We start from the raw sequence: 26,381 nt of genomic DNA, 5'->3' as shown, positions 1-26,381 counted from the left end.
GTAATGTGATGCACGAGCAAACAAGTACAGGTTGTGCAGCACACATTTCACTACAGACATGTTCCAACGTGATCTGCATGCAGAGTTAACAAGTAAGTAATATGTTGCTGCAAAACCATCTAAAAATCAAGAGCAATATTTATCTTAGATTAAAAGAGCTGTATTCAAAAACCTGCTTGTTTACAGTGTCATAGGGCCACAGATGTCACCAGAAGTCTTGGTGTTGCCTCGTTCTGAATCGCAGAACATGGCGCTGCACATCCCTAGAAATTTCATCTATTTTGTGGTGTAAATTGGAGGTTTTACAAGTTACTGTGATTGCGGTTTGAAGTGTGCTCATCGAGGCCGATTCTTTCTAACCCTGAAATATGAAAAAAGGGCTGCGGTTCCCCTTTAACGGAGTCGCGTGGTCAAGGAGCCATCGATAAACACCCTGATTTCCACCCAAACTGTACTGCAGCCCACACCATCTCACTTCCACCTCCGAGCCACCTGTGTGACACGGTATGGAAGTTATCTCCCCCCGTATCTTGCGGTACCTCTCTGCCTGCCCCCCGTGGCTTGAGCGTAAGGACTCATCTGTGATGCCTTTGTGCCCAGCCGTGACAGGAGGCTCTTCCAGTCATTCTGCCCTCGCCGGCCGGTGAAGTCCCTGCCCCTCAGCCGCCTGTCTTGCTGAATGGGAGCTCACCGGGAGCGATTGCATGTACCGAGCCAGCGTAGGGGTGGTGACCCCAGGCTGACCCGGCCCCTGAAGGTCAGGAGGGAACCCCACTGAATGCAATTAGTTTGCACCTAGACGTCCGGAGAACGTGGACGAGGACAATCTTGCCCTTCTACCTTGCAGTATTTTGATTCGGCTGTGACTGGCAAAATGCGGCACAGTTCACTTCGCTTTTCGTATCTTCGGTCGCGGGCGGAGTAAGAAGTGACGTCAAATCCTCCACATTCGCAGGGAAACAGAACATTCTGTCATTGCAGTGTGCGACAATTGTTTTCCTGTTTATTTAATGGGTTGTTTGGAAATTAAGCGAACAAGATGGTTTTTACGGATACGCTGTGGAAAATGCACTTCTGGGGAAAACTGGCCTCAGTATCATTTGTTGTATTTATCTCTCATCAGACTAAGTACTGTAATATGGGAGAGCTTTCCTGAAGTAGGGAGCTGCGTCAGCATGCGTAGGCTGCAAAGGAACACGTAAAGGTTTATTCCTGCTGAAGAGAGAAAAAAGGCAACACAACGTTTCGGTGTGGAGCCTTCATCGGGCGTGAGAAGCTTTCTTGAAGTTACATTTACTTCAGTTACCAGTCACTGCCTGTTCCTGCACTTCGTTTACCCTGTTTTAGAACTAGGATACTAGATGTTTAAAAAGTAAATATGTAATATGCATGTATAGTCAAAAAAGTCTTTAAAAAATTAATATTGTGAAGCAGGGAGAGGGAAAGAAAAGGGAGAAAAATAAAGCAAGAGACGTCTTTGAGGTTACAGCTGTTGGAAAACTCCTCTTATTCTCTCTGTCCTGGAGGGAAAAGGCCTCCTTGAACATCACTCACCCATCCTGTAGTCTAAGGCTTGCTATGTGTTTCACAGCCCCTGATGGGGGATTATGAGACACTATAAAGAATTAACTTCACTGTTGTCTAATCCAGAGGACAGATAATTATCTTTATTTTAGACATGAACTGGTCCCTGGGAGCGAATATGAAGTAATTAAAAGAAAAGTAAAGTTTCTCTGTAGATAAAAAAATAGATAAAACTTTAATGACATGAGACTAGAAGTACTAGACTTGTCCACCTGAAATGTTTCAGCTTATATTGTACAGTAGTTAATAAAAAAATGAAGTATACTCTTTTTTTCTAGCCTCCTGGTATATTAAGTTCTCACTTTTAACAGAATGATAATTCTAGAGTTAGGTGTCAATGTGCTAAAAAGCTATTTTTGAATCAGTCAGCTTTGACAGAATAAGATGGAATGGGCTGTCAGGACCGTGTTTATTGTAATCAGCTCAGCAAGACAGACATGTAGAGCTATTCATCCTGTCGATTAACCATCTCCTGAAGACAACTGAATCTTGACTTTTACACTATTTTACACTATTAATAGTAATTTACACTATTACACTAATCATGTAAACATGCATCGTTTTTAGTACTATATGTAAAAAATCTGAAGCAAACTTAATGAATGTCTACACCTACTGATGTTTAAACACCTACGTGGATTTCACTGAATAAATGTTTCCTCATATTCCTCCAGCTTCAAATCAGTATTAGGAAATGAAATTAAAATGAATGTGAAAGCACTGTCTAGTGTAAACTCTTAACTACAGAAACATTGCAATTTTATGGTCAGCTCAAAATAAAACCTACTTGTCGATCGTTTTATTGTTTTGCCGTATTCAATTAGCCATTCCTTTGTTGAGTATTATTGTTATTTTGTTTCTATAAGGTCTTCTTCCATTGTGTCTGATAGAGCTATTAGAGTCCCCTCCAGATGAGTAATCACTTCAGGAGTGACAGCATCACTACTGCCATGCTGCAAGGCTTTCTGTATCATGTCCGCTTCGTGGTCAGTTCCTGCTACAGTAAGTTCACTCAAGCCCTGCCACTTCTGGACGTGGAGCGTACCCCAGAGGTACCCAGCTGTGCCAGTGGTTGTCCTGCAATAGGTTGCTGTTCAGATAGGCTGGCATGGTGGCACCGTGGTCAGTATTGCTGGAGCCCTGAGTGCCCTGGGTTCGATTCCCGGAGTGCTGAAGGGAGTATTTCTGTTCTTCCCATATTCAAGTGCGTTTCTTCCAGTTTTCTCCCAGGGTCAAAAGCCATGTTAGTAGGTTAATTGGTTTGTGGTGTGACTGTGCGTGTCTTTGTGCCCTGCGATGGACTGGTTGAACTGGTTATGAAATGGATGGATAGATGCTGTTGAAATAGTTTTGCTCAGTCTCCTCTTCTAAACCATCTTCCCGTTATCAAGCGCAGAGCTTGCTGCCGAGTCTGCAAGCTTGTGAATTGCCCATCTATTAGCTGTTATTGGATTCTTTGCTTCTTGGCTGTTCAGAGGTTGTTTGTGATATTAAATTTTCACCTGGTTACTCGATCATCATTTGCATTAATTTCAGAAAAATCCTTGAGCTAAAGTTGGCAGCAGAATTTTCCAGGCAAGTCTGACTGTGTGTTAGTTATTAGTTTGTTCATAAACAATTTGATAAGTTTCTGTTCAAAACCAAGTGTAGAGAAAAAAATCACAGAATGAGGTGGGTTTAACTCAATAGCCTGAACAGCTGACCAGTGTCATTCCCGATGGTACATAGCCATGACACTGATTCAAGTTTGTTGTTCATTTAGAGATGGTGATACAGAGCAGGTGGCAAGTGGCGTTAATCGATTCAGTCTCTCTTGAAGATCTGGTATCCTCCTGCTGTAATCCACTTAAACTCAGTGGTTCCTAAGCCTTTGTGTGTGTGCTGATCAACTGTGCATTGCATGAACTATTTTAACTCACGATTGCAGCTTGCTTGGACCCCTACGCCTGGTAGTATGTGTCAGCAATTGATCTGAAGAGCACAGCTCTATATAATATAGGCATGAAGATTTTCTTTGTTTAATTCATTATTTCAGGATTTGCCAATATCTATTGCACCAACCCTAAAGCCTCAAGAGAGCTCTCAGCAGCCAAACAAAGATGGGCCTGGTCATAGTAACAAGATATATGATATGCAGCCATATCACTCTGCAACTTACAACTGGCAACCCACTGAAGGTCAGCAGATGTGAGCCTGGTCAGTACCTGGATGGGAGACCTCCTGGGAAAAACTAAGGTTGCTGCTGGAAGAGGTGTTAGTGGGCCCAGCAGGGGGCGCTCACCTTACGGACCATGTGGGTCCTAATGCCCTAGTATAGAGACAGGGACACTATACTGTAAACAGGCGCCGTCCTTCGGATGAGACATAAAACTGAGGTCCTGACCCCCTGTGGTCATTAGAAATCCCAGAGCGTTTCTCAAAAAGAGTAGGGGTGTTACCCCGGTGTCCTGGACAAATTTCCCATTGACCCTTACCAATCATGGCCTCCTAATAATCCCCATCTATGAATTGGCTTCATTATCTGCTCTCCTCCCCACTGATAGCTGATGTGTGGTGAGCGTTCTGGCGCACTATGGCTGCCATCCAGGTGGAGCTGCACACTGGTGGTGGTGGAGGGGAGTCCCCAGAAAAACACTATATAAGTGTAAGCAATTATGACTATTGTTATTAACATGGGAAATGTCCAGAGAAGACCTGCTGCAGTGCATAGTGCTGGTAGACCAGTAGGTGGCACTCTTCCTTCTTGACCAGAATTTCCAGACCAGCGCCCCTTCATGGTGACGGAGGTTGTAGGAGGAGCCAATGTTCAAGTGAGACATTAAACTGTATACAATACTTGTACAGTTTAATTAAAGACTCTCTAGTGGAACCCCAGGGTCCAAACTGAACTACACTCTGGGCTCAGATGCTCTGGCCCACCTAATGTCCCTCCTTGATTCAGCTGGTGAAGCAGGTTCTGCTTCTGTTCAGTAGGGCTGTTGACGCACAATGGCTGTCGCCTATCCCTGTGATTGTTCCTGTAGTGGGTCCTTCCCTTTTGTAAAGCACTTTGATTACTAGAGAAATACAAGGAATTTGAAAATTTACATTTTCTTTCTTTTTCTCACATAGAAATAGCTTTAAAATGATCAAGTTGCTCATTTTACATGCACATGTACGGTGTTATAGCATGCTAAAACAAAAATTTTTATCACAGCACACAGATGGTTGACCCCATTTGCACAACACAGTTGAAATCCTTTTAAACTGCGGACTAGAGACTTCAGACTTGAAACTCATTTCTTTTAATGAGCCTCGCCTCTCTTGCTAGTTTTCTCATTTTGCTGTTGCTTTATTCCTCATGAAACATGATGAACCATGTAAGTACTTTGCCCTTGTCGCTAATTACAGCTCTGTGTTTCTCCAACATTTTTCTCTACATCCTGATCATTTTCTTTAATCCCAGAGATGCCTGCCACTTCCTCTGGGGTGATAGATCGTTTTTATCAATATTCTCTTCCGTAGCACAGTTAAACCATTGATATTCTCCCAGCAACTGATAGATCGTTTTTATCAATATTCTCTTCCGTAGCACAGTTAAACCATTGATATTCTCCCAGCAACAAGCCTGTTTCACAATGGGGAATTTGTGCTTATCACTGAGAAAGGGCTCTTTATCAAAGCTGTAATTTTTAGACAGGGGAAAACTATTTTTTGAAAGCAATTAATATCCCTACATTGGAGTGGCAGCCGGCGGCACAGTGACACATTGCTGCCTCACAGCCCTGGTTTCAGGTCCTGGGGCATTCACTGCGTAGGCTGGAGTTTGTATGTTTCCTCCAGGTGCTCCAGTTTCATCCCACAGTCCAAAGACATGCTGCTGGATTAATTGGCGCCTGGGAAAATGGCCCCTGGTGTGCGTGTGCCCGTGCGTGTGCCCGTGCATGCATGTGTGTATTGTGCTCTGTTCTGGACTGGCGTCCCGTTCCGTCCAGAGAGTATGCAGTCCTGTGCGTGCTGTGAGGCTCTGGCTCCCTGTGACCCTGTTCTGGATAAACTTTTAGAAAGTGGATGGATAGGCATGGAGTGTGTGCAACTTTGCCGAAATTGCTTTGTATGAACTGACTGGAGAACCTACAGTATAGAGTGGGCTGATGGCAAATTAAAAGCAGAGGTGGACATTTTGAATCAAGTTAAAAAGATCGGCCTTCACACGTCATGGGCCCACATGACACAGCTGGCACACACTCCACAGCACCTGGTGTTCGTGTCCGCGCTGCCGGCTTGCCCCCGCCCCAGTCTCTCATGTTACATGGTCTGTCCTGTTCTTCCGGATCCCCTCTGGAATTCCGGTTCTTCTCCATGGTTTCCCTCTCAGGGAAGACTGCACAGTCCTCCTGCTTCCAGGCTGCTCTGCTCACACACCCATTAATCACCTGGCACTGGGGAGCCCAGTTCACCCTTCCTCCATTCCACTAGTTCTGCTCACTCACAAACTCAGCTCTTGCTTTCTCTCAACCCCACCTCCCGGTACCTCACAGCCTAAAACAAGCAAAATGAGAACATTTTGTAAAACTCTGGTTCCCCATACATTCCAGTGGGGCGCATTCCCTTTCTTGAAAATCCTTGAAGCGATCCGAGATTAGCTCCCATAGTGTTAGTTCCTGCCCTACGAGCTTAACACTTTCAGAAGGAATTCCATCACCTCCTGAGGGATTGTGCCTCTTTATCCGTTGGATGGCTTTCGTCAGCCTCTTAAGCGTTGGCAGAGTTCAAGGCTCATGTCTAATTGGGTGTTGTGGGATGGAACTAAAAAAAAGCATTACTGATGATGGGTTTTTGACTGGGATTGGAGAATTTAAGTACTTTTGTTGAGAAGTGTCTGACATCATTTAGTGAGTTTGACCCACCTAACTTGTTTGGTAGTTAGTAGCTGCTGTATTTGATCCAGATCTGTCACTCATTCCTCCCTCTCTCACACGCACGCCCACGCACACACCCCTCCCAATATAATTGTTCCAACCGTTTAGAACTTTCAGGAAGGAGACGAGGAAAGGAATTTAAACACAAGGTTGTGACAATACTGCTAGTAGCTAAAAATCTTTAGTTTATGATGTTTATGTTTTTAAGCACAACGACTGCGAGGAAATTGTGCGGCTGCTTGTTTGGGTAGAACAACAGTCCCAGTAGCTTTTTAGGCACAGAGCCAAAAGCTGAATCCAAGTAGAATCCACCCACTGGTGCTGTACTTCTATCAGGGCGAAAAGACCTCAGAGACGTATACAGTACATGTAAGCTTACACTTAAAAATTACAGAAATTAAAAAATTGATGAAAACTTGTTTATAAAAGGTTGTACATTTTTTGGATTATCAGAAATGTCTAAGAAATTATTTGTTTTGATTTCTTCCCATGTGAAAAGACAAGGGTTCTTTTGGAAACCTTTTTAGTTGGGGTGTTATGCATTGTAATTTTTTTTAATATCTGTTCTGGCCAATTAATTGTAAATATATATTTTTTAAATCTTGAATTGTTTCTATGGGATGGGGTAGTCAACATGACTGAGAGCTTGAAAAGGAGCAAAAAAAGTAAAGCTCCGAAGATTTAGATTTCCAGAGGTTTCTAGGTTGCCAGATTTTTTTTTTTAATTTTGAAAAGTTTCTTGAATCCACAAATTTCATCAGGTAGGCTTTGACAGAGTTTACACACCACTTAGAAACCAGCTTCTTTCACGATTGTCAAGAGAAAGCAACACAGCATCTCAAATCCCACACATTCTTCCTAGTTCAGAGATGGGAGGCGTAGTGTACTGCATCTATAAAGTTGGCTTAAATCCTTCTCATGCCAGAAAGCTATGGGTTTTAAGCTTTCAAACAACTATGGGTACTGTAGATCTGTTCCTTCAGCAGTAATGACATGATATGGAGGATATAATGATATAAATAGATATAATTATATAATAACTATGTAAGCTTGCCATCTCAACAGTGAGAAAGAACAGTTCTTGTATTTTTCTGATTTGAAGCAATTCCATATTTCCCCTTCCACTTAATATTAATAACTGTCATTTTGATTTTGTGGGAGTATTTCTTCATGTGCAAAAAAATGTAATCTAACTGTTTGCACATGTAATGAGTATAGCATTGCCCCATTCTGAGACTTTTCATTTTTGAGTGTTTCAAAAACGCTAAAATAGTGTTTAACAAGAGGCCTGAATCGGTTGGGTTAGTTTTTCTGATTGGTAATGCTAAAATAGCTTGAAAAGTACTCTCAATGGAAAGGGTTAACATTATTAAACACAGTTCTGTCATGTAGCTTATTTGTAATTGATGTTTATGACAAAGCAGACAGTATTTTGTCTAGCAGCGGCTGCTACCTCATGTCTTTATTTTCCTATGCGCTTGTTTTGGATTTTTTCTGGCTTTTTTTTAGAAATGTAATAACTACAAACACGGTACAATTCCCTAGACCTCACTGGGAGATTTTGCCATCCTATCTCCTGGAGACAATTTAATATCTGCAGTAATAAGCACTAGATTGGTGCGTAGTTTAATGGCTCTGCCACCTCTGAGATTAATGAAAGTTTGGAAATGCAATATGTTCAAGTGAGAGTTGCATATTCCTTTATTGGTTTCTCTGCTTTGAAACCCGAGAAGCTGTTTCCTGCTGCAATTCACCATGACCAGCTGCTAGATCTGTGTCCCCCTGTCGTTGTCATGTCTTCGTGTGTACCGTTGTTGAGCTCAGGGAAGAAAATGTGTTTAGACACGCCGGCTACGATCTGTATCCAACAGACAGACAATGAAAGGAGTCAGATCAGGGATGACACAGCCTTCTTAAGGTGTGCTCCTACAGCCTAACAACCTAAGTTTTGTGCCTTTTCTTCTTTCTTCCTGCTTTTCAGCCCGTCTGCTCGCTTGAACCTGTTCTGACTATAATATTTCTGTTATCTTTACCCATTGTCATATATGGGGAGACTTCAGTGTGGCAGGCAGGATTCCTGACGGCGCTGTATGATATTAAGCTGTCTTCTCAGACCCTTTCTTTACTGAGCTGGGCAAGTGCGTAATGAAATTGAACACTAACTCCTTCCCCGGCTGACAAATGAGTAATTTAAGGCGAGTGGAAAGGCAGTAATTACCCCTGTAAGTCAAACAACAGAAATGCTGTGTGAAGTCAAAGGCACACAAGAAGAAAGTCTGTATAAAAGGCAAAGGAAAGTTTTAATGGAATCTGATAAACTACAAATAATTTGTATATTATGTTTTAATTAGTTTAACTTTCCATTACCGAGTGAGTGCTTTATTTATTTTAATGTCAGTGCAGATGTCCTTTTGAACAATCGACTGGATTGTAACAGCACTTACAGCACTTGGAGCTTCAGACCTTGCAATGCTAGCAACCCTGGGTAGCGAAGAAGGGCAGTGTGTTTAATGACATTGCGATTACTTTAATTCCTTATCATAATTGATAGCTTGGGCTTCTAGCTTGTCCATAGCTGATGCACAAACCTTTCTCAGGAAGCCTATCTCCAGGAAGAGTGGAATTAATCATTGATCCCCTCTCATCAGAGCCCCCTCCCCATCGAAATGTGAGAGATGTTTTCTAGGAAAAGTAATGCAGCAGTTGTTGAACTCTGAGCAAAGAGATTCACTATTGCAGAGATGAGAAGAATTTTAAATATTGTATTTACCAATGCTGTTTCAAGCTGTTCAGAATTTATCTGTATTACGTAGCTGTAGTTTGTCTCTCTATAAGATAAGATAGACGAGCTTGGACTATAAAAAACAAGCGTATTGCCTTACTTCATCTCTCCTTGCAGCATTACCTATAACAGAAATAGCTTTATAGCTAAAGGATTGGATTTATTTGCAGATAAATTAATAAAAACAACATAAATCAACAAAACAGCATTGAAATACTACCATTTTTCAATGCGATTCTCATAAACTACACCATAATGCAATTTGTAAAAATGTTTTTTTTTTAATCTTGTAGTTCTTATAGGTTAAGAGGTTGATTCACTACCTTTGCCTTAATATAACTGCAACAACTAAAGTAAATAAATATAACTTGTCATGATTCTTTGGCTTCCATATGTATAGACGCATGTGTTACTGCAAGATAATTTCTACAAATATAAACTAAAATGAATATAAACATTTTGTACAATTTAATAACTGAGAGTTAAGTTTTCTTTTTTGTTTCATTTAAATACTGACCAATATTTAATGACCCTAACTTTTCTTTTAATTATCATTAAAGAAGTTGTTAATACGCATTGGACAGTGTCTGGGTTACAATGCTTTTTGTGTTCTTGTGCCACATACCCTTTATAGAATGATTTGCAAGCTTTTACAGAGTGACAAAGTCTCAATTTTAGGCTCTGCAGATAGATCGTAAATATATTCAAAACCCCCAAAGCTAATGCAGATTTTGGAGTTTAATCCCATTAGCTAAAATACTCCAACTTTCACAAAATAAATTAACACAAATAATGAACCATGAGTCAATTTGCCATGGAAGACTAATAAAGAGATATTATCCCTGTTCAGAGCATCTGCGACTCAGATACTCCTTCATACACAGCGTGCTACTGTTACTGAAGCATTACTGTCAGCACTTTCATTCTGTCTCTTAGATCAATCAGAGCCTGTGTTGTCCATTCAGATGTCCCATCTTAATTTAGTAAGTCTGCGATGGATTCCAGGCAAGCATGCAATAGTTACTTCACATACTGTAATTCACTCATCTGTACACAGTCTCAGGGGAACTGTGCTGTTAGAAACCTTGATTTTATAATGCAGGTTTGTTTTAAGCATCTTCATGAATGTGAAAGAGGATGGAGATACCAAGTGGTTTGGCACTCATGTCCATACAGGTGCTTTAGCATTTAGCCTCTAAGCACTGGTTTCGTTCTAAGTTTTTTGAAAGAAATAATCCTAATTGGTTGCTGTCAGGGGCAGCACAGTGGGTGGTGGTCAGCATTGATTATTCGCGGTGTTGGGGCCCTGGGGTCAGTTCCTGGGGTGCTGTCTGCGTGGAGTTTGCATGTTCTCCCCATGTTCGCATGGGTTTCCTTCCACAGTCCAAAGACGTACTTCTGGTAAAACTGAGCCCTGACATGAGAGTGCACACGTGTGTTTGCGTGTCCTCGTGGCCGCCCTGCAATGAACTGGTGTCCCGTCCAGGGATTGTCCTGCCTTGTGCCAGATGCTTGCCAGGGTAGAGATCACTTCCCTTCATGACCCTGAATTGGATGAAGACGCTAGAAACCGAATGGATGGTTGCTATTAGAACAAGTGAATTGCATTAACAAATTATGTTTTAAAAAATCATGCAAGAATTTGTGCATTGATGCAATGGTTCACAAAAACTATTGAATGCAATGGAAACAGGAAGTGTACAAGGTGTGATTTGGGTATACGCTCACTACGTGAAACCTGATTGCAGTTTGAGGCTCAGAAAGGGAGGATTTCAAGATCAGACATCACACAGCGAAGAAAAAGAGATCCTGATACACAGGTGTTTACACAGTAAAGTAGTCCAAACGGACACTTGCACATCCCTGCAGTGGCCCAGCACTGGCAAAAAGAACTGGATTTATCCTAAATTAGGCAGCACGCCCGGTTCAACTCTAAAAACCTTGCACTCATGATAAATCGTATAAAAAAAGTATGCAATATGCGATCAAAGTCAAGACGGTGCTGAACAGCTGTGGGTTGATTTTCTGTGGGGTCTGATTATTTAACAATTGTGTGGTTAATCACCATTGATGATGGAGCCCAGGTCATCTCTGCAGAGTGCCACCCACCAGTGCTCAGTCCTCCACACACTCGCCAGCTCTTTAGCATATTTTATCATGTATGTGTAACTCAGTATCTCAGCTTTGAAAACTATTATTTCTGTTCCCATTTTCTGTCCTCTCTTCAGCTGATCTGCTAAAGTGTCCCTTACAGAAGAGTTCGCTTTCACAGTTTTAAGGCAGGCAGAAAGTTGTCTGTCCGTTTAGTCTCCCTGCAGCTGGAGGACTAATTAGGCCCTGGCAGTGCCTGCTCTGTGAACAGATAGAGGTAATTACCAGACTTAATTATATTATTGAACTAAGATGTGATTCTTCCACTGACACAAATGAATCAAAGATGAATTCAGTTCATTAGCATAGATATTATATTCTGAAAGCCCCTAGAATGGCTATAAGGGTAACATTTTCTAAAAGCTACATCTTCTCACAAAGGCTTCTCTCGCCAGCCCGGGTTTGTTCTTCTGGCTGTGGATCATTATTTACCCCACAAATCTACAACAGAATACAAATTTAGAGCACCTTGTCATGTGTTTTTTATCCGATTGTAGCCATAGTTTGACAGAGAGACTATATTTAAAGAGGAATGACATTTGTACTCTTAATAATTATTAATAATTAAAATAATTATTGCATTATCCTAGGCACAATAAAGCTGACACTGCCATGTTTAGCTCTGCATTTGATTCATTGTGAAGGTCAGCATATTAATACTGTGGCATACACATAGCACAGAGCAGAAAAGGAGTTATATACTCTTAAATACTTGTTAGAGTGTAATTGTTTTTTTTTTAAGTCTGTGTTATGTCAGGTAAAGTATCTTTCAAGGATTATAAATATTACAGCCTTGGCAGCACTTTATTTTAGATTGTTTTTTCCATGTTTTACATCGTGTTTGTAGTAAGCACACAGCTGATGAGTTTGGTGGTCAGACTCATTAGAGAAGCTGTTTCATTCAGACATTCTCTTGTAGATAGCTGGCTCTCATCTTCTGTCTTCACTTTCTTTGTGAGGACCAAAGACTGCCTTTGAGTTACTGCTTTTGATTCATTGAACTGACTCACCTGAATAGGCTTGTAAAAAGAAATTATCACTTGGCAAATTCCGATTATCATAAAATAAAGAGCTGTGTGTGGGCACTTCACCCTCTGAGCATGGAGAGTCATCTCACTTGTGTATGATTCACTGGAGTCCAGTGCCTGTGTAGAGCTCTAAGGAGAAAGAGGACTTGTTTATACTCTGTACTATAGCTAAATAGGATTACTAATCTCTATCAAAATTTTAGGTTTGTCCTTCAAAGGTTTGGAAAAATATTAAACTCTGCGTATTATTAGCTGCTAAAGTTAATATAGAAACAAGAAAGAGCCACTGGCATTTTTGTTTGTATTTCCATCTTCTAGATACTGCAAGGACAAAAATTCTACTCATGAATAAAAGGTTGTGAGAGGAGCAACTATTTAGGTGAATCAAATTGAAAACACTATTAGATTTGTGAAATTGTCAGTATCAAGCAATTTTGAAAAAAGAAAGATGTATTGGCCAGTCAAAAGTTTGAAAGAGGTGCTGAGGTACTGTGTGCAGTGGGCAAGTTACTGTGAGATGAATGTTGCGTGTTTCATGTTGGTCCCTTTAACCTGCATGGTAATAAAAATGCTTGACATACTGTATGCTAATATCTTCCTCTATTATGTTTATATGTGTCACTTGCTTCTTCATGTTCTGTTGACTGACAGCTCTCCAACGGCTGCACTATTTTATTACCAACAGCTTTAATATTTTATGGTATAAATAATATTGCATTTATTTCTTTAGTAACAAGCACATTTATACCTATAGCTTATAAATGATTTTCTTAATGGAGGCTTGCTGTTCTGCACAGCCTGTTCACAGGAGTGATTTCCAGCCTCCTGACACTGCAGAAATCCATATATCTCTGCACTTGTCTTCCTCAGCCTTTCAGAATTCTTATTCAGGGCTGCCTTTTTAGGATTTCTAAGCACACCTGTAAACAAAAAACATTTTGCAGAGATTAATGCAATGTGTATTATGCAATGCATACCTTGAGTCTTCATTGTGCCACTATGATCTTAATTCATTCTTTTAATGAATTGTTTTCAGGAGTTCTACAAATTGGATAACGAGAGGTCTAATTAAGAACACACAAATTGAGAACTCTGTTCATAAACAAAATGATTATCTTCTTAAGAATAGTTTAATTTCTTTCATAGCCATTGGCACTGTGTCTTTCTGGAAGCTAATTTGTAAATTGAGGTTTTTTTATTGAGCAGGATTGATCTCCTGTGACTATGGAGAACATGTTTTAAATGTACAGCAATTCCTGAACATCTTGCTTAAAATAAAATTTTCTCAGATTATAAATTGCTCCTTTAGCACAAGTCTGGTCTTCATGATTCACAGACAAGACATCTGGCATCTGCTCTCCCAGGAGCATAGACAGGAAAACCTGTTGAGCTTCTCTTCACAGCCACACCAGCCTGCAGCTCCCAGCTGGCAGCCCACTGGAGCCCAGCAGTGTGAGCCTGGCTAGTACCTGGATGGGAGACCTCCTGGGAAAAACTAAGGCTGCTGCTGGAAGAGGTGTTAGTGGGGCCAGCAGGGGGCGCTCACCCTGCGGCTTGTGTGGGTCCTAATGCCCCAGTAAAGCTTATCTTATCTTACCTTATCTTATCTTAGTGACGGGGACACTGTACTGTAAAAAGACGCTGTCTCTCGAATGAGACATAAAACCAAGGTCCTGACTCTCTGTAGTCGTTAAAAATCCCAGGGCTTTTCTCGAAAAGAGTAGGGGTGTAACCCCAGTGTCCTGTCCAGATTTCCCAATGGCCCTAACCAGTCCTGGCCTCCTAATAATCCCCATCTCTGAACTGGCTTCATCACTCTGCTCTCCTCCCCACTGAGAGCTGGTGTGTGGGGAGGGGACTGGCGCACTATGGCTGCTGTCACATCATCCAGGTGGGGCTGCACATTGGTGGTGGTGGAGGGGATCCCCATTACCTGTTAATCACTTTCAGTGGAATGTCATAAAAGTGCTGTATAAGTGTAAAGAATTAATATTATAATTTGTGTTATATTAATCAGCTGAAAGTTATACCAGTTGACCTGGACCCAGTGCTGGGTGGATTAGGCTCAGTCCTCCCAGGCTGCATCAGCTTCCCAGGTGCGCAGGTTCTCTGTGGATCAGGAAACAGGGGGCTGAGCCTGCTCATGAGTTATAGTGGTGATTTATAGCAGGCGTTTGTTGATCCAAGCAGGGGGTGGGAAAGGCAAAGAATAAAGTAATTTTTACCAAATAGAAACTCATCGGTTTGTCATTTTGTGGTTAGCATTGGTCTGTAGTAACACAGTGAAGTGGGTGGAACAAATTTACCAGTCAGTTCAAAGGAATTCAGTTCATTGTAATCTTTTAACAACCTGTTAGAGAAGATAATTGAAAAAATATAGGAATTAGCCATGCTATAGCATTATTTCTTCAAACCAGACACAAATTGGTGTTTTGTCTGTCATGCTGTCAAATTTAGGACTTATTAGAAAGAACAATCTAATTTGAAAATTATGTTTTGTTTTCAAAGGCCAAGACAGCACTTTTGAGCTTGATTTTTAATGATACACATAGATAATCAATAACATTTCCTTGGCTTAGACCCACAAATCACAAAACTGGTATCTGAGTGCATATTAATGTATCTGAATGTACAGTATATGCATACTTGCACAAATCTATAAAAATAATAGAGCATAGCTTTATCTCAATAATACACATTACACAGCAATTAACTGCTCTGTGCAAAAATAAATGAGCTGTATTTCATAAAGAGAGATTGTACTTTAACCAAACTACTTATTAATTAGAAATGTCTTGTTTAGTATTAAAACACCCATTCATTTGTATTAAAAAATGATCCATTTTCAAATCCACTTAACTGGAGAACATGTGATTGCAGCTTTTGCTCTGGAAAGTGTAGCTTAATTTGTTTCTTTTTTTAGCAGCAAGCACTCAGAGGTTTGGAAATCTGCATGGCAGTTTAATTGGTCTTATTTCATTGCTTCTCTTCTTACCATGGAGGAATCTCCTGTATTTGTCATTTGGTCTTTTTACAGACTTGCAGGCATGCAGAGCCAAATACGCAGGTGCAAATATCGCTGTTAGCTGAGAAAATTGAGTAACCTTGGAAACCTCACCGACATGAAAAATGCCAGAATCTTCAAGGTTAATTTTTTATCTGTGTGTTCTTCTTTTTAATCCTTCAACCCTGGAGGCCAATTTTCTGACAGGATCCAGAACATTTTTTTTTGTGACGGTTTGAAAAGCCTTTTCACCCCTGTTGATTCGAAAGGTCACCCAGGAAAAGAATGCGCTTCACTCACAATAGGTGTACGTGCAAACCAGTTTCTCTCTAGAGACGTCCCCACTTAGGTCATTTGTTATGATCAAATGTAATTAGTGCCCCACAAAAGCAGCTCCTAAATCTCTTTGTGCAGCTTTGTTGTGTGTGTTTGTATTCTTTGCACAGAGACATTAATGGGATTATGTAGAAAAGAGTTGTGTCTCCCTGATTATTTTTATCTCAGACGTACTGTATATAATTGCTGTTGTATCCAAGGTGACAGAGCATTTTGCTGTTCCTATGGGAATAGGGTGCTAATGAAAATGAACAAGCAATTTCTAACCAGAAGCCTTTGACTTCAGGCATCACCAGGGAGCGTGTCACTCTGTGGCAAAAAACTGCTTAATTCGGAGTTTGGCAGACAAGATTTCCATTCCTCAGTTCTCTGTTATTTCACGTCTTTCCCTTGCGATGACAGAATGGCATCCAGTTTGAAACGCATAGGCTTAAGGAGACAGAATAAAACTGAACATGTGAATAAATGCGTCGGTGAACATTATGATGATCACTGGCATGATGCAGGGCCCACTGATTGACCTCAGCACTGTGTTTCTGGACAGGCCTCCTTATAAATACTGCTGTAGCACTGGGGCCTTTTCCTCTGCAAAGAGATTGAATGTTTTCGGCGGTTATCCTTGTTTTTCACACAGTAGTTATTTATTGTCGTGTCAAACGGGTATCCCTGTGGGGTAAATAATTTTGTAACATTAGAAATATTGTTTGCCCCATGCCCCCCCCCCCCCCCAGGAGGACTGCAATGTCAACAGGGTGGCCACAAGAGGGCGCCAAAGCAAGACTGCTTATCAGCTCACCCTCGCCTTCATGTAAACATTCCCTCCTGTCGAGTAATGGGTTAGTGAAATAGAGTGTGTCCGTTCTCACATTGGTCTAGTGAATTAATTGTATGAAAGGGTTTGGATTGGTTGCTCCTGGCAAGTAAGAGCTGTATGTTGACTGGAACAGAAACTGCTGTGAAAGAACACCAGCTTGGTTATTGTTTTACTACTTTTTACTACTCTGAGTTTGCGGTTTCATGCTGAGGAAACAAATCAGGACTCCTCCTGGCTGTGAGAGAATGGACTCTTGAAATTAGCTAAAGCTCAGTAGAGTCAACATTTTCTTTTCTGTGTATCTATGTTGCACGTTGAGTTCCATCAGTGAAGGCGAGAAGCAAGCTGGGCCTTTGATTTGCACTGGTGAGTGTTCAGGTGTGAATGTTCCCCGAGCCTCACCTGCCACTCTTACAGTCTTCCACACACGGCACCACTCCTTCCTCTCATTTGTGTCACGAGACTTGTGTGTTTTTTTCTGTGCAGTTTTTCATTTTTTTAACTTTCACAGTATTTACAGAGTGGTTGAGTTGTGATCGATTATTTTGACCTTTGAAGATTGTACAGAGATTTGTTAAATGGAAGAAAGATCTTGTCTTTTGGGATTTTTCCACAGAATAACACTATCACCCATAGGAAATAAAATAGGTTTGTGAGGCCATGTTTTGTTTTCTGATGGGAAAACATTGAACCAGTATGTAAAATACCTCTGTAGTGCTGTGTTTTTGAAGACAAATTATTTAAGAGATATTAGTAGAATGGAACTGGGTGTAATTCTGATGCTCTGTCTCAGGTACCAGAATAACTATCTCTGACGCAAAAGAAACGATGAAGAACTAGAAAGTTGAAACTTAAAATAATTATCCTTGAAGAAGAGTAGAGAAGATACACAGGGCCTTTTCACAAACTTGCGTCTGGGCTCAGCTCCTGTCACTCTCTGCAGCAGACAGATATCTAAAGATGTGTTGTACTGGTTACTGTTCCAAGGCAGAGCAACCAAGCCTTTCCATTTCAAAACTGCTGAAGCTTCGAAATATGTGTCTGAAGGACATACAGGCTGAGAGGGTTGCTATTCACATTATAACCTGTTTTGTTTGGATTTTTGAAATGAGGTCTTCTATGCAGTTTATTTTACCATTGTTTCTTTCTATTTTCATTTCGATTGATTCAGTGTCACAGTGTGCTGTCAGCTTCAGTCACTCTGCACTGCCTCTTTCACAAAGAAAGTTATCCTGGAGTGTGATGATGCACGTGCCTGCCTGAGGGTTCTTTTTTAAAATAAGCTTCCTCCCTCAGCCCCACGGTGTGAAAACGCGGCTCTGTCGCGCTCCTGTCTGCGGGCTGTGCTGTGGTCGAGCGTGAGCCATCAGTGGAACCAGAGCCGCCGTCCCGCTGGGATTAGTGCAGCCAGTGTCAGAGCAGATGGAAAATTGGATTTTTTTGCATCCGTAAAATATAATAACTTATTTTCATGAGATTTGATTTTTTTTTTCAGTCTGAAAAGTAGACCAGACAGGTTGCTGGTTGCAGGTTTCAGTTTACTGTCCTGCTCACTGGGTACCGTGATCCCACAGACTCGTAAACGGACAAGCAGGGTCGGTCCTCCCTTGTATTTGAATGTGTGTGGAGCGCCCTGCCTTCAGAGGTCCAGGGCCAGCCAGCCAGGTGTCTTTTCAGACTTTGCTGAGCTGATCGATGTGTCTGTGTCTTTTGTTCGGTAGTGAGCAAACTGCGCGTCAGCAAGCTGGACCAGAACCTGGAGCTCCTGGAGGACAGCCGCGTCCGCCTGAACTGCTCCATCACCGCGCGGACGAGCCCCGAGTCTCAGTACACCGTGCTGTGGTACGCCAGGAAGGCGGGCGAGCCGGACGCCGAGCTCCTGCTCAAGATCAACCACAACTCGGCGTTCGAGTACGGCACGTACGCGGAGGAGGAGCGGCTGAAGAGCCGCGTGCAGTCGGAGCGCCTCTCGCCCCAGCTCTACAGCCTCACGCTGCACCAGGCCGAGCTGAGCGACAGCGGCACCTACTACTGCCGCGTGCACGAGTGGCAGCTGGACCCCAACAACGTCTGGTACCAGCTCGCCGAGGAGACGTCGGGGTTCACCGAGGTGCTGGTAAAGCAGCCAGGTAGGAGTCTGCAGGTTCAGGCGAGGCAGAGAACCACACGGCCTTGGTTTAATAAAAGAGCCGGAGAAGCTCCTGGAGAACTGAATTAGTATCTCGGGGCACAAATCGATTCTGCAGACCTCTGAGACCGTGACGTGAGTTTTGTTATTGAGATAAGGGGCAAGATGAAATGGAATTGGTTTCTGCACCAGTAACAACTACAGTTCACAACATCTACAGGCCTAAAACACTGTTTGCGGGCAGGGTTTAGAAGCACATGATCACGCATATAAAGTTGGTCTCAGTGTGGAGTCATGATTACAGCCCTGGATCTAGAACCGGAACGAGCTGTGTTCAGAGGGAGCAGTGTCTGCCAAAATAATAAAAAGAAATGTAAAAGTAATTCCCACTTCCATAGCTCTAAAAAAACAGTATTTCTCTAAACCATTTTGGAGAGTATTTTGGCTGCTCTAACTAGTACTGCTTTAACCTTTAACTGTTAGTGAAAGATACATGGACTCTGTGACAACAAAATGTTGTAATACTGTATAGCTTCCAAAATGTTGCCTTTATGTTGCTGGTCTTTTACAGCATTTAATTTGTGTCTGAATCTGCGCTGCCTGTCTCTGCACCAGCCTGTTGGGAATACAGGTTCCTCTGTGCAGTACCATTCATAGAATTATCTCATTCCTGCTACATGGGCAAAACAGGGAATCACATGAATAACAGAACAGGACCTGACCTGTTGTCCTTATCATGTTTCTAACACATCTCTCCTCTGGGCTGAGAACTGGTGCTGTATGTTGTGTTTGGGCTTCTCCAGTTCACAGTTCACAGATTCAGAGGTTGGTTAATTTTTTTTTTGCAGATGTAGAAATTGATCTTTTTGTTTTCGGAAAATCTGAAATGGCCTTTGTAGCAGTCTGTTATGCAATTATGTTACATGTTCTAGTTCAGTGTAATTAACATGCAGTGAGGAGATTTGCTAAAACATTGCGAGATTACAGACACAGTACCATAGATGTGAAGCAAGGAATTATATTTCTTTTGCTCTGAGTTATGTGGAAGAAATTATTTGGTTTTAATAAGTACTGTAGTTGACAACCGGCTGCTTCTGAAGCCTCATTTAATTCAAGAAAGCTAATTATATCAAGAAGCTTAACACAAAATATCTCATTCTATATATGCATATTTATCAGTTTCCCCTACTTCATTTATTGCTCATGAGTGTAAAAAATAAAAAGGGCCATATTTGTCTTTGAAAAAAAGGAGTATATTAAGTTTTAGAGACACAAATGTATTTTAAATACTTTTTCAGATCCTTCATAATCCATTTTTGTATATTTCAGTAGGATTTTTAACTCCCATGAGCAAATGCGGAGGTGCAAAGGTACAGTGTGTTCAAGATTGGCAATCTGTGTACAAAGGAAGAGAAATTGCACATTGGTTAGAAATAGATATTAAGGTGGAAAGCAATCTCCAGATCCTAGTTTCCAATAGTTCCCATTATAATGATTGTAAAGATGTGCTTTCTTCATGTTTTCATTTATTCAAAGCCATTCAGGTGGGTAAAAACAGGCGCCATGTTGTGTGGGAATTTGGCTGCCGAAACTCGGTTCAGGCTGGTGTTTCCACCTTCTCCTCTGTGCCCCCAGACATCCGGCTGCAGGTGGAGGAGTCCGAGTCCAACCTGACCGTGGTGGAGACGGAGGCCTTCCGCCTGGGCTGCAGCATCCCCTCCCAGTCCAGCAAGGACTCCCGCTTCTCCGTCTCCTGGTACGTCCTCCGGGCGAAGGCCGGCGCCGGCGAGGGGCCCGAGTGCATCTTCTCCATCGGCCACGACGCCGTCTTCGGCAACGGCAACTGCAGCCCCTCCGAGGGCTCCGGGCCCGGCTCCCGGCTGCAGTTCGAGCGGCCCTCCGCGGAGCTGTACAGCCTGACGGTGCAGCGCGCCGGCCTGGCCGACTCGGGCAGCTACTACTGCCACGTGGAGGAATGGCTGCTCAACCCCAGGAACGCCTGGTACCGCCTGGCCACCAACAACTCCGGCGCGACCCTGGTCGACGTGCTTGAGCGAGGTGAGCTGGTCGCTGCCCAGCAAGCCGTGCCCCGCGGCTGTGAGACGGGGTCTGCAGGGAGCGGCCCTGCCGCGTTTCTGTCTCTCGAAACAAAATGCGAGGAAGAATGAGCCCCTGGGGGCTTCCGATTCAAGAACTCTAGTATAAATCATGTTGAAGTAGAAGAGCCATGTTTTAGTCTTTCACTGAGTGCGTTGTTTAAATCCGGACCGTGGTTGCATAGCCAGGAGTGCTCAAGAAATACTTTCTTGTCTTCTGTGAGGGTTTGCCTTACTGTCCTGTTTGTCATTCTCATTATAAAACCTTGTTGAAAATAGCTGAAAATAGGCTGGTCTCTGTGATGTCTGGAATACTGGTGTGGCCAGAGATTTCTATGATGGCATTTGGTTTACTGAAAACTTGTGAGGACAATGACAGTTATCTGCTTATTCAAGCTCCCACCAGCCTGAACTTTTAAATGACTAATATTATCACAACAATAATTATTTTTTAGATTTGTAAAAATATAAATCAACAAACTGAACAGCACTTACTCCAGCAAGACCTTTACATTCTTATCTTTATTATATCAACTCTAAACCAGGTCCTTAAATGCTCTTCCCCTGTCTGATTGTGTTTTATTCTTTGCTCTGCAGTTGTGTACCTTGTCTAACGTTTCTGTTCTTCAATACTTCGCAGGTACGTCTCTGCAGTCAGTCATCTGTTCCAATGATTCCCTCTTCTACTTCGTCTTCTTTTACCCGTTTCCCATTTTCGGGATCCTCCTCATCACCATTCTCCTGGTGCGCTACAAGGCCCGCAACTCCAGCAAGAACTCGGAGGGCAAAAACGGCGCTCCGCTGCTCTGGATCAAAGAGCCGCACATCAATTACTCCCCGACCTGCCTGGATCCTCCCACACTCAGCCTCCACCCGGGCTCTGTGGAGTAAGACAGTGGGGAACCCCTGGAAGATGCGTTCGTTCGCGGACCATGAGATTAACCGTGGGCTGCAGTCGCTGGCTGCAACTGCTCTCCAGTGTCTCAACGCTCAACGTCTCCTGTCCATTCCTGTGACCTGTCAGTGAGGCTGCGCTGGTTAGAAATTAGAAGCATTGTCATGCCAAACAGCGTTATTGCACCCTGAGAGGTTTTGCATCCCCATTGCTTTCAAATCAGGCACCTTTCATTAACACAACGAGAAAATACTGGGGACAGGTGACACTTGCCAAATCATCGTCTTTGCATTCTTTTCATTGCTGTTAAGTGTCAGTGAGGTTTTATGTCTGGTTTCTTTTTGATTGCTTGTCATTGTTTCGGTGATTGTTTTGTGCATTGTACATATCATTGATTATTTAATTTGTTCTCCACTAACGACCACTAGAATGTGCCACTGTAAATCATCATCTGGACACAGACATGAGTGGAAAAGCGATCTGTCAGTGGGAAAACAGTGGTCTTCTCTGCACGCCTGTTAGCAGGAAAGAAACGGCACTGAAATAGAGTGGTGGTGGCCTCCACACCAACTTGGACTGGCACTGAAGTGATGTTAAAACAGTTTAGAGGGACTTGGCGGCTAATATTGGAAAAAAAGAACTTCAGCAAAAACATGGCCTGTTTCCAGTGCCAAAGAAACCATGCTTCCTTTGAACATGTGAAACTGTTCTGACTCCAAGTATAATCTGAGGTCTGCACTGGCTTAATGTTATGGGTCTACAGATGAGCAAAAACATCTTTCTTAAGCTAGAGCTTCTAAAAGCAAAAGGAGCTGAGGGTGTCGAAATATCGTCCTTTTTGTGCCAGACTGAACATTTTCACTGAACATGGGCGTGACATGAACCTCCTGAGCTGAGAGTGGGATTTGAAAAAGCAGAGACTTTTCTGAATTAAAAAATCTTTGAAATCCCTCGTGTGCTTCCTCAGAAATTTGCAGGAAGTTCAGAAGAGAAAAGGGGCTCAGACAGACTTTTTATCGGGTTTCCTGGCAATTTTATCGACCGCTGACCCTGTATATTTCTGAAACATTATGGGTATCGGTGAACGTAAAGCGGATCTTTTTTGTGAACCTGTTGTTGTATTAATCTGTGCAGCTTGAAGAGAACAAATGTTTCAGCTCATGGCAATCAACGCAGTGTGATCGCAGTGCTGATTCACCTGACAGTGTAATTGAATTTAAATTGTGAATTAAATCAAGCGAGATTCAGTGATCATTTTTTCTGAACATACGCAGAAACTAAAAATGAAATGTTGCCCATTTGGGACATTTTAGTGCCAAAAACTGGCGTACCTGTCCTAGTTGTAGACTTGCCTAATTCACTCTAGATAGACATTAGAACAGGTCAAAATTCTCTCTATGTGCTTATATGATACTGAGGAGGAAAAGAGAAAAGTTTCTAGTACACTGGGGATTTGGGGTTTCATATCAACATCACAAGCCCTGAAAAAAACAAAATGGTAAGTAAGTATTAATAATCCAAACTTTTTTAAAGGGTGTGGCATCTGTTATTTCCTTTTCTTTGGTTTGATTAGCTGTAAGAATAACTTCATGCAGTATGCCTTAAATGATACATACAGGAACAACTGTATAACTAAAAACTTCAAGCTGCGCAACAGGGCGGAACTTCTAAATTGATGGCCATTTGAAATCAGCATACAGCAGGTTAAAGTTCCGATTCAGACAACTGAAATGTTATCACCTGCATGAAAAGGTTTGTGTACTGGCATGCATAAAGAGGTTTTTGTTAATCCACCTACTCATCTACAGGGATGTGTGCTCTTCAGAGGAATAGAGCTGCATTTTCAGAGTGATGTGTAATGCAAAGACATTCTAGTGACAGACATCAAAAACCTGGAATTTAGGTTTGAAACAAGCACAAGGTCAGATATATTGAATGGTTTTTTTTGCTAGAAGCTAAGGAGATTGTTTTATCAAAACTTCAAGTTAACCGTTTCATCTGTAGTTGAGCAAGATATTTCGCAATATTTCTGCTAGGTTTTGTGAGAAAGCACAGTCATTAGCTGAGCACCAGTTGGCACACGTTGTCTGGCAACGCTGGAGTTTGTCATCATCCGGTCCTCCTCTCAGTTTAGCGTCACGAGGTCAGAACCGGCCTCTGTGCATCCTGGTGAGGGCCGGGTAAACGAATGTTCTGCATTGTGTTGGAAACCATGCCAATAAATTTGCTCTTTAGACAGTGTGGTAATGTACATTTGCTCAGAATTTTTATTTTTTATTGTATTTATTAAGTGTGATACCTAGTTAAATGTGTGGAAGCTTTATATATTACAGCTACAAAGAAGTGGATTCCGCTGCAGGATCTTACAGTTGATGTTATCTTCTTTTTCACAAAGTGAAGCAGACTAATTGTGCCATCAACACCAAATGTACCCAGTGGATTTGTCATCTAGACTCACACAGTTTGTATGGAATTCAGTGACGTAAATGGTTGGGTCATTCATGCGACACATGACCCTATGGATGTAGGTTCCTTAGAAGAACAGAATAAGATAGATGTCAAAATAGGACAAGTCAAACTTTGAACCCTTTGTGTGAGGGGTTTATTTTTTAGGCGATTCCGGTCAGCTTTATTTTTCTTCCTTTCTAACTTGTTTCAAAATGTATATGCATGATAGCAGGAACATTTTGGATGTTTCGTGATTTTTACATTCTACTTAAAATATTGCTCTGGATTGTGTTCTCTGTAGTAGGTACTGGCTTGAAAGTGGCTGTAGAAACAGTAGTGGTGTGCATTCGGTGAAGCCAGTGCTGCTTATTTACATGTTGTAGTTTTATTTTTTTAAACATGATTTATTCAAACATAGTGCACTGAACTAAAAGAAAAGTACGTCGGAATATTTTGTATTTTGCTTTATTTTTATTTTCGTTGTAGCAAGTGCTTTCACAGGCAGATTGGGGGTGGGGCAATCTGAGATCTTTTCATCACTTACTGTACAAACATACAAACATTTTTAATATGCCGTGTTTCGTTTCGCTCACCGATCTAGCTGCAACTCCATGGTGAGGCTGCAAGTAATTCAGCCAGCAGTTACTCTCATCCAAAATTTGTACAAGAAAGGTTTTGACTTTTTGAATGTGTTTTTATTTCCATAACCCTAATATAATCTTTTTTTAAATGCCTGCATCAAATAAGATGATTGTACTGTACTGTATGGCCAGGTCCTGGAAGTCACTGCCTCCTTTCTATACAGTATACAGTGCACATCCATATGCATTCCTTATTTAATTTTTAATGATTTTAACTTTATATTTCAGGTATTTTGGGCACTCATTGTGTTTCAAGTTTAAGTCTTTACTTCTGCTATTGTACTATTGGACCATGTTGGAAATAACAGAGATTGTGATGTGGCCTCCACACGCCCTGGGCGGTGCATTTCTCTGCTGTGTGAGAGCAGTGTCTTTCCTTCTCACAGCTGTAGTTTGAATTCTGCTGTTTAGCATGTATCTTGCACTGGTTCATGGTTTTATTCTGTCCACCTCTTGCAGTTGACAGCTTGAATAAATGTTCATTGTTTATTAAAGATTTGTCTTCTTTTCCCATTTGTTTTTTAATTCAGAGGATTATTTTTTTAATCTATTCCCTCTGCATGCTGGATCTACATGTCTCGTAATCCTGCTTAGTCAATAACTAACAATTCCTTGCAATTCTAAAGCACTTTTCTTGCCAAAGGATCCCGAAACACTTTATGAACTGAAGGGACACATTTCATCCACCGCCATGCCATGAGAAAATACTTCACCTATTGAATTCACAGAGAAATGTTGGAGGGGCAGATTGTGAAAATCTTAGGCAGAATTTAGGCACCATACCAGGTCAACAGTCCTGCTCTTACCAAGTAGTCAGGATCCCCGTTTAACATCTCATCTGAAGGAGAACAACATGGGACTGAGACATCTCTGCTATTTTAGATATCTTATATATCTTTTCTATATTTTTCCCTAATAAAGAAAATGAGGTATGGGAAGTATTTAGTATATTAGAATCTCTTCGCTTCTTAACCGTGTAGGTCATTTGAATTACATTTAAATACGGTGACGTGCAAAAGTTGGGACATCTCCTCTACTCCTCACACAACAGTGGGTAAATCTAACCTCATGTGGCAGGTGACACACAACACATTTTAATTTGTCATTATTTACTGAACAAAGTTCAGCCAACGAACATTAGCCTTGAGTGAAAAAGTAAGAGCACCACACAGTCCAGTAACGGGCGGATCCCCCTTAAGCAGCAATAACTTCAAGCAAACGCTTCCTGTAAGAGTTCGTCAGTCTCGCGCTCGCCTGGGAGGAGTTCTGGGCACCTCCTCCTGCCCAACTGCTCCAGCTCAGTGATGTTTGAGGGCATTCGTTTACGCACAGCTCTCTTTCGGTTGCGCTACAGAATCTCGATGGGTCTGAGGTCTACTCTGACACAGCAGTTCTTTTTCAGCCACTCGGTTGTAGATTTGCTGCCATGTCCTGTCGCATGATCCACTTTCAGCTAAGCTTTAGCTGTCGGATAGGAGGTCTCACATTTTCTTGGATGCGCTGGTATAGAGAGGGATTCATGGTGGACTCGGTGCAGGCCCACATCACCACCCCTCCACCACCCTGCGTGATG

At 42.0% G+C, this 26,381-nt stretch overlaps 1 protein-coding gene across 1 annotated transcript in view; it reads left to right on the top strand.

The window, feature by feature from the left end:
• igsf3 (immunoglobulin superfamily, member 3) overlaps nt 1–25,302 on the top strand; it is a 105,249-nt gene extending 79,947 nt beyond the window's left edge. The window contains exons 7-9 of the mRNA XM_015364374.2: nt 18,322–18,729; nt 20,364–20,786; nt 21,465–25,302. Coding sequence (XP_015219860.2) covers nt 18,322–18,729; nt 20,364–20,786; nt 21,465–21,715 — 1,082 coding nt within the window. The 3' untranslated portion in view covers nt 21,716–25,302. The remainder of the gene's footprint in view (nt 1–18,321; nt 18,730–20,363; nt 20,787–21,464) is intronic.
• Nucleotides 25,303–26,381: the final 1,079 nt, after the last annotated feature.

The sequence above is a fragment of the Lepisosteus oculatus genome, chromosome 15 (genome assembly GCF_040954835.1).
Source record: "Lepisosteus oculatus isolate fLepOcu1 chromosome 15, fLepOcu1.hap2, whole genome shotgun sequence".
Taxonomy (NCBI): Eukaryota; Metazoa; Chordata; class Actinopteri; order Semionotiformes; family Lepisosteidae; genus Lepisosteus; species Lepisosteus oculatus.
This window is presented reverse-complemented; position numbering and strand designations above follow the sequence as displayed.